General features: G+C 41.0%; 1 protein-coding gene across 1 annotated transcript; it reads left to right on the plus strand.

The window, feature by feature from the left end:
- Positions 1 to 9,108: 9,108 nt before the first annotated feature.
- Positions 9,109 to 9,516, plus strand: LOC111906520 (uncharacterized). Its single transcript, XM_023902279.1, has one exon. The coding sequence runs from the start codon at positions 9,109 to 9,111 to the stop codon at positions 9,514 to 9,516; it is 408 nt and encodes a 135-aa protein (XP_023758047.1).
- The last annotated feature ends 237 nt before the right edge of the window (positions 9,517 to 9,753 follow it).

The raw sequence follows: 9,753 nt of genomic DNA on the forward strand, positions 1-9,753 counted from the left end.
TCGGAAATGCGACCCCGAAGATCTCTAGCACACATCCCCGAAAAACCTCCGTAGCACAAATCACCCTCTCAGCCGCAATGGAAACGCTCAAAGGCCGACTTAACGGCTCACGACTAATGCCGATGTGCTGACTAAAAGCTAACGATACAAACGATCTACTCGCACCCGAATCAAATAATACTAGAGCAGGCATAGAGTTCACAAGGAAAGTACCTACACATATATTAACATAAGCATAACATTTCGACCTTTAATTAAATACATGAAAGATAACATACCTGCCACAACATCGGGCGCAGCGCGGACCTCCTCCGCAGTCAGCTGAAAGGCTCTCCCGCGAGCCCTCGGGGCCTCGACCTTCACCGGTCGGGTCTCAGTAGTCCGGGTAGTAGGTGTAGCTCCCTGACGAAGTTGCGGGCACTCGGCCTTCCGATGGCCTGTCTGGTTGCAGTGAAAACAAACCATAAACCCCTTCGGGCAATCCCTGGCAATATGTCCGTCCTTGCCACACTTGTAGCAACCACCAGCTCGACACGCCCCCTCGTGACTTTTGCCGCACTTCGCGCAAGTGCGACCCTTCGAACCTCCCATCCTCGAATCAGCGAACTTAATCCGCTTGGCTGCCGGCTGAGACTGGGCCGGCCGTCGATCCACCTGCCGAGACTCAGCTTCCTCCCTCGCTTGAGTCTCCAACTCAATCTCGCGCTTCCGGGCGTTCGCCTGAAGCTCAGTGAAAGTGCGATAGGTGGAGTTTGACACAAACTCCCGAATCTCCCTCTTCAAAACACCCAAATAGCGGCTCATCCGCGACTGCTCCGTAGATACCAGCTCGGGGCAGAACATTGCCCTCTCATGAAACTTCCGTGTGATCACTGCCACGGAATCAGTACCCTGCTTAAGGGTCAAGAACTCCTGAATCAACCGCTCCCTCTCTACCGGGGGAACGTACTCATCCCTGAACATCTCCGTAAACCTCTCCCATGTCACTGCCGTAATCTCTGCCTGAGTGAAGTTCACCGTCACGAACTTCCACCAATCCTTCGCTCCTAGACGGAGCTGGTTCAAGGCGAACCGTACCCTCAAGTGTTCCGGGCATGAGCAAGTATAGAAGCACCCCTCGATGTCGGCGATCCACCTCATGGCTGCAATCGGATCCTGCGTCCCATCAAATTCAGGGGGTTTCGTGTTGCTGAATTCCCTGAATGGTAATGAATCACCCCCTTGCGGCCTGGCAGCAGCCACCGCTGCGGTAGCGGCAGCAACTGCAGCTTCAGAAATTGCGGCGCACCGCTCCTCAAACTCCTCCATCAACGTGGTCTTAATAGACCCAAACATCTCCGGGATCTCAGCCCGGACCGCCGCAGCTACCTCTTCCTGAATAATCTGACGAATCTCCTCGTCACTCGCACCGCTCGAACTCGCCCCATTGCGTGTGACAACCATGATGTCTCTGAAATACAACATAAAATCATCAGAGACTCCACCAAGTACAATTGTACTCAATACGCGCCCTACCCAGTCTCCGATTTCCAGGGATTCTTATTTGAGTCTTCCACTGATCCGGTGCCTTCGGTAGTACGGGCCCAATACTACCGACCACACCGTATCAGTATTCGTCCCAAATCTTCCTCCCCAAATCCCGAATAACGGGTACTCTACTTCTAGTATGTACTATTTACTTGCACGCTACCAAATATCTCATATAAGCAATCTCCCTAGACTAAGGCATCACAAAACAGGCAATTCTATTCCTATCATGTATACCTAGTCTTCTAGCATGCATAACAATTCATAATTCAGTGCATAACATAACATCGTAAGGTATTCTGGGGATCTTTACCGTTCGGACGCTGGCTGCTCGTACACACTGTTCCACCCTTGTTTTTACCGCCTTGCCCTTTATAAAATGTTATGTCCTTATTATTTTTAAGAAAAAGTTTTTCCTCAAATCCCCGGTCTGAGTTCAGTTGCACCCAAAAGTACACCCGAATCCCTCAAACCAAGGCTCTGATACCAATTGTAACGGCTCAAATTCTCAAATAAATTTTTTGTTGTTAAAAAAAAATAAAACATCATTATTCGACAAAAGGGTTTATTCCAAGTTTATTTCAAAATAAAAATAATAAATCTCCAGGATCTCCAACAGTGGCAGTGTGTACGTGTCACGCCGGCGCCTTCCCACGGTCATCACCAGAACCTGAAAAACGTAAACACAACTAGTAAGCATAAATGCTTAGTGAGTTCCCCAGTATACGACTTACCCACATACGCCTTCCGGCCCGGACCTTTCGGTCCACAAATATTGCCTTCCGGCCCGGACCTATCGGTCCACATAACATTGCCTTCCGGCCCGGATCTTTCGATCCACGTAACATTGCCTTCCGGCCCAGATCTTTCGATCCACAAGATAACTGCCTTCCGGCCCATACACATGTATAACACATAAGTCTCGCCTTCCGGTCCGTATAATCATACAACACATATAAGCACACATCGCATATAAAGCATCTATCTCTCTAGACATAGCATGAATATAACACACGCGACCTTCCGGTCTAACAGTCAAACCCTTCCGGGTGAAGTATAGTGAGAAGACTCACCTCGTAGTACGCAGGCTATAACCTCCTCGAGCTACTCGCACCCAATCCGCTAGTCCGCAGGTTCCCTATAATACCACAGCCTTAGTTAATGATCTTATCAAACAAGACAACTGACCCCTCTAAGATATTTGCAGGTCAACGGTCAATTTTGACCGGACTCGTCGAGTGCAAAGGGTAACTCGACGAGTATAGACATCCTGACACCACTCGCCGAGTCTGAAGAACGACTCGACGAGTTCCAGTAGATCTTCAAGCTACTCGCCGAGTCGGAAGAACAACTCGACGAGTCCTAGTGAACCTTCAAGCTACTCGCCGAGTCTGAAGAACAACTCGGCGAGTTCTAGTGAATCTTCAAGCTACTCGCCGAGTCTGATCATTGGACTCGGCGAGTCCCTGCCATGCAGTCAACCCGCTGCCTCCTGTATTTCGCATGATTTCGAAGTATATAGATATAGGGCTTCCTGGACTTTCACATATACTATTTCAGGGGTTTTTTAAGCACTTATAACAACAATATAATCTAACTAACCCTTAATTGGGTTTCCTAAACCCTAAACTCGCATACAACGTAAAGGTTACAGATTTCGATCCGAAAATTACCTGGAAACGTGTTTCCTGTGTCTCCAAACCTCCAATACTCAATTCCTTTGATCACCACCTTGCTCCTCCTTGTCTAACAATCTCTTCAAGCCTTCTCAAGTCCTCTCTCTTGCTTCAGATGCTCACACACTCCCAGGGGATCTTCAATCGGCCAAAAGACACGACATGACGGCCATAATATCATTATATACGGTTCAGAATCGAAACGGCTAGGGTTCAGCTGAACAGCGTCGACTCGCCGAGTCCCTTATTGGACTCGTCGAGTCCAGTCGCGCGTCTGCGACCAAGACCATGGCCCTACTCGGCGAGTCGTGCACCAACTCGCCGAGTCCCCTCCTAAATGTGCCCCAAAAATAATTTAAAGAAATACCTGAAATTCCGGGCTGTTACAGGTCGGCAACAGACCATAGATCTGAACAAATAACAGCATATAAGGCATTTTTATAGCTATAACATAAATCATTTAACACATAAAACATTTTAGGCATTTTCCTAAAATAAACTAGTGCTCGTGTCTGAATTATAGAAGACACTCATCTCACAATCATCGCTTAGCATTCTAAGTTTAAGTCTAGAAATAAATCCATATTCCTAGTTCGCTTAAACTAATGCTTTGATACCAACTGTGATATCCCCATTTTCACGGTCAGAAAAGACCGATTTTGTTTATGCTTTATAAAAGTCAGAGTACTTCTTTTCATAAAATTGTTGCGGAATTTGTTCCCAGAAAAACACGATAAAAATGTTATTAAAACATTTTCGAAGAAACGTATTTTATTCATTTTAAAACATTTGGGATGTCATTGTCAATACAGAAACATAAGCATAAACAGAACTTACATTTATTTACACTAGTGATCTACATCTCTTTAATCTCTCGGTGTAATGTGACTTCATATCAACACATGTGATATAAATAAACTGAGTGGGTCAGGTTGGGAAACTTGGTGAGTACATAGGGTTTTCAACCCACAATAATATAATTATTATGTTTAAACAATCAAGAAATTAAACCCAATTACCCATCCCCATTATCTTCTTTACTCTTAAGGATCTACCCTAAGAATCAACTATTTCTCGTTCATTCATTCCTAAGGATTATCCTAAGGAATCAGCACGAAGTCCATCGTTACCAAAGCTTATAGATTACAACTGGTGAACACGTAGTCCAAAACATCTGGTAAACACTTTGTTCAAAAGTAACTAGTGAACACACTTAGTTCAAAAATACCTAGTGAACACACTCAGTTCAAAGATACTTAGTGAACACACTCAGTTCAAAATACCTAATGAGCACCTAGTTCAAAAACACCTACAGGTTACGAGCTTACTAGCGTTCCACCGGACCGTCTAGTATCACCCATGGTCATCATCTATACTCCACTAGATGACTGGATCACTGACAACATTGATGTCTCCCATCGTGTTATCACAAGACAACTATTTCATCTACCCATGTTTTACCCAACACATTTTGTAGATATGAAATACATATACAGTTTAAATCATTTAAAACATGTATAAAAATCTTTCACCCATCATAGACAGCAAGTATTCAGACAATATACACACACAGCACGTAATTTATATTTAAATACTTCATATCTATGTGTAAGATGAAAGAGACTATGCACTCACCTGAGAAGGTGGTGACTCGGTACTCGGACAACGCTTCGTTTACTTTAAAATAATTTCCTTCGACGAAACTTACAAGGGGATTTTAGCTAGGAGTCGGGCTCTGCAGGGGCAGAACTTCGTCGCTGAATCTTTCTAAGAAAGATTTGTGCAGCGCTTCAGCGCTCACCTTACTATACTAAAAACTACAGAAAGAGAAGTCGAATCACGAGGGACCGAAATGCTCGGGGGACAAGGAGAGAAAGACTCTTGAATCAAGAGAATGGTGCAAGAAATATGAGAGCCCAAGCCTCTTATTTATAGTAATTGAATTTACAAAAACTACCCTCCATAATTACTTAATGACCTTATAGTTATATAAACAACTAAACACCCCTTTATAATACTATTTTAAATAGATTTAACAATATTTGCACTAAACTAATGTCGAAAGAACTCAACATTAGTCTTATAATGACCGCATCGTCGATACCTTTCTCATGATATATACATATGTATATATATATATATATATATATATATATGTGTGTGTGTGTGTGTGTGTGTACGTATATATGATTCATACTTTATTTTAATACGTAAATATGCTATTATAATTTGTAACTCGTTCATACGAACTCCATTTTTGACGTTATTTATATCCACGCGTAGGTGGAGATGTACTCTACAACTTTCGTTTAGACTCCGTCGGCTAATTTTGACTTTATTTTTAAAGTTATATTTTTAACAGGCCGGGACAGGATTGGTCCGTTAAAATCTCATAACTTCTTTATCCGATGTCCATTTTCGTCTGTATTTTTATCGTTACGCTACTAATAACGAGATCTTCGATTCTCGTTTAGGTTGTGTCGGCTAAAAACCGCTTGGTCTAATACTCGAACTTCGGGCTGTACACCGCTAAGCCGAAACTTCGAAAAATCATAACTTCCTCATAAGAAGTCAGATTTGGGCGTTTTTTTTATGAACGCTCTCAGGTTAACATATTATATGACTATCATTTAGATTACTAAGGCTAAAAGAAGATCTATCATAAATTCACTATTTACGTCTTCGTGGTGCCGTGCTGTCACACCCCAAAACCACGAACGGCGGAAACGTTCCGGGGCGGAGGACGTCATGTACAGTATCACAAACAATGAATAATAGTAAACAAGCAACAACATCATCCATTGCATAAATAAAATAATTTCATACATGTGTGTTCTTGTCAAAGTTATAGACACCAAAATATACATATCAAAATAATAAGATGAGTCTTGAACGAATTCCATTTTCCCAAAAACCTGGCGGCTATACCTGTCTAGTAGTGACCTAAGAATACAAGTTATTTTGAAAGCGAGTATCAGCTTAATGCTGGTGAGATCATAAGTATATTAATGTCTGAGTTTGTATGAAAACGTTAGTAAGATGTTTCTGCAATATGTTTTTGTGTAATGTTTGAACTCTCCTAGAAAACCCTATGTTTTCTACTAACTGTAGCCTTCTACCAAGGCATCTAGTGTCTGTGCGAATGTCTCTTGAGAGAGTGTGTGTTTTCCCCACTTCGTACTATCTTTTACCAAAAATATAGATTCTACATTACCGTGCATCGTGTGAAAATTCACGAAGTGAATGTAAGTGGGAAAAATGAAATAGTACTATGGTGTAGTGTCGTACTACAACCGTACTAATTACCTTAAGTCTAGGGTAACTTTTATAAGTACCGTAGTATTTGTAATAAGTGACTACCCCAGTACTCCTATTGCCTTATTTGAGGGATAAGGCCTAATGTGATGGCTAGATCCCAGGCTAAACGCTCCCCTGTCAAAGGGATTTTGGGACCTTTACACGACGCTTGCCTGTATGCAAACCGTGAACATCCACATTACTATGATCATGTATACCCGATATAACTACCACAATGCGTTGTGATTCATCGGTATAGTTAGATCCTGAACTTGTTCCTATGTTATAGCACCTAATGATGTCTGTCCTATCAAAGTATATGTAATCGCACTCATGTAAACGAATATGTGTAAACGTACTCATGTAAATGTAATTATGTAAAACATATATATGTAATAGTATAGTAATGTACTGTAATGTTCTGCGTGTGCTAGTTGTAACGAATGTTCTCTCTCTATCTAGCAAGTATTGACTCATGAATGAACTGACGCATTGTATGTTTCATCGTTCTAGTAATAATAGACTCTTCTTGTGCTACCCCTATGGTAACTTACTGGTGATGTACTGGTACGTATGAACATGGGAGTATACCCTCGCTACCCAAGGGTATCGAATGAACTGGAAGGACTTTTTATGACTATATATGTACACATGATATATAACTAATATTTAAACGACCTTCAGATGGGTACCCGATATCCCACCAGATCACATCTCAATCGTGAAAAGGAAATAGGGCGGGCAGGCCTTCCTAAGCTTTTTAAACATTGCTTATATAACTATACATACCTAGACATGCAATTGATAATAAGGAAAACAGAGTTTAAACAAATGTATTTGATAAGTATAAGAACTTTGTAAAATAGTTTGAAGCAAAACAGTTTGATAAACAATTTGAACAATAAGGAAATCACTGGTTTTGTAGTTATTAATCACATGTGATTGATGTAATAACTATAAGTACTTGAATTGTATTCCCCCCCCCCCTTAAAGCATTTAAAAACATTTAAATCATTAGTTAAGGGGTATGAACTCACCTGTGGTGAGTGGATTGGATTGTAGTGTCGGATACCGTGCTAGGTGGCAAACGGAGACTTGTTCACACTCACGAGCCTAGTTATCATATAATAAGCATATATATAACTAATTAGCCAAATAATAACTTAATGAAATAAGTTGGGACACTTAGGAACATGTAAACACTTTGTATAAGTGTTATAGGTCCTAATGGTTGCATCTAAGTCGTTATGGGACAAGGCAAAAGGGGTTTAATGCACTAAAGGACCTTGTATAGGATTTTACTACCCATAAAACCCCACACAAGGAGTTTACGGTCGTAAACCCTTGAGTTTACGGCCGTGAACTCCACTCTTGGTGGATTTGGGTGTTTTAAGGTGCTAAATGAATTCTAGAATAAGCCTAGCTTGGTGGTTTAATCCTTTGGGTAGTTTAGGGCATAGATAACACTCCTTTGAGGAGTTTACGGCCTAAAGACCATACCCCTTAGAGTTTACGGCCGTAAACTCTCATGGGGTGGATGTTTTAATTCTTTTAAGTCCCTTGCACAAGTAGGATAATTTCTAGGCTTTTGATTTAGGCTAAGGTGAACCCTAGGCACACTTTGGTGCCTTTACTTGGAGTTTACGGCCCAAGAGCATTTCTTGGCCGTAAACTCCCTTTTAGGGATGATTTTGATGTGTTTTAGTCCCCATTTTAGCTACAAGTATTTGAGGGTTAAAGTCTAAAGCCTTAGGGGGTGATTAGGGCTCATTTTGCCCTTGAAAATGGTGTTTACGGTCCAAGAAATTCTTGGGCCGTAAACTCCTTAAACTTGGTGTTCTTGAATGATTTCTAGCCTCAAATGATCCTACATATTATGCTAAACTAGTTGTCTAACAAGGAATTGGGACTAGATAGCCTTAAAGCTCCATTTTGGAGTTTACTCCCCAAGAACGTTCTTGGGCGGTAAACTCCCGGATCTCATATATTAGACATGTAATCTATGTTAATAAGCATAAAACAAACATTATAACACAACTAGAGAAGTCTACTCACGATTTGGGATGAAAACCCGAAGATCCGTGAGAGAGAATATGGCTTTTCTCTAGTTGGAAATGTGAATAATGAATGAATTTAGTTTAGAAATCTATTTATAGTCCTGAAATATTTTGGCAGAAAATATTGTTATTCTGGAATTGGACTCTAACATTATGAAGTTTTGAAATGCTCAAGTTTCACAAACCCAAGAGCATCCACTCTCCTGATATCTCCTTAAATGTAAACCCTAGTGTACACAAACTTATTCAGAAATGCCTGAAATTCATTGAAACTGGACTAGCTTCTATTGAATAGTTAATGTTCGTACAAAATGGAAATTTCGGGTTGTCACACGTGCCGGTTTCGTTGCTAAACTTCGACGGGTCATAACTTCTTCTTTATAATTCGGATTTCGGCGCTCTTTATATGTACGGAACCCTTGAGACATATTCTACAACTTGGTTAAGATTATTTATTCTAAATAATCTTTTGTCGAAAAAGTCGTTTTCGAACCCTATTATCTCTAAATTGACTAGCCCGGATCTACGGGCGTTACATCAAGTGCGAGAGGATGAGTCATTATGTCAACAAATATACATCCAACAAGAAGGTTTGTTATGGATGTAATGAAGAGGGAAATATTGCAAAAGACTGTTTGAAGAAGAAGGAGGCTGCAAGGCCTAATGTGCCACCAAGGCCTAAGGCAAGAGCATTCCAGATGACACTAGAAGCAGCAAGGGAGGAAGCAGATGTCGCTTCAAGTACTTTTCTCGTAAATGGATCGTCTGCCAATATTTTATTTGATTCCGGATCTAAGTACTCCTTTATTTTGCATAAATTTGGTAGAATACTAGCATTGCCTGTAGATAGACTAGATAGTGCTCTAGTAGTAGAGGTAGCTAGTGGAAAATTCATACCTGTTAGTGAATGCATTAGGAATATCATCATCAACTTGAATGAGAATATATTCCATGAGTAATTGTTGCCCATTGAGGTAAACGAATTCAACATAGTGTTAGGCATGGATTGGCTTAGTGCAAATGATGTCGATATCAAGTGTAGAAAGAAGATCGTAGTGATCAAACCACCTGGAAGAGAACCATTTATGGTGTATGGGGACAAACATAGAGTAAATTTTAGAATCATCTCTGTGATGAAATCCAGAAAATGATTGTCCAAGAGATATACATCATATCTAGCATTCATAATCAATGCA

The sequence above is a fragment of the Lactuca sativa genome, chromosome 1, assembly GCF_002870075.4.
Source record: "Lactuca sativa cultivar Salinas chromosome 1, Lsat_Salinas_v11, whole genome shotgun sequence".
Taxonomy (NCBI): Eukaryota; Viridiplantae; Streptophyta; class Magnoliopsida; order Asterales; family Asteraceae; genus Lactuca; species Lactuca sativa.

Bases quoted from the DNA above. Each gene is read 5' to 3' on its own strand.
- LOC111906520 (XM_023902279.1), top strand. From the start codon at position 9,109: ATGAGTCATTATGTCAACAAATATACATCCAACAAGAAGGTTTGTTAT.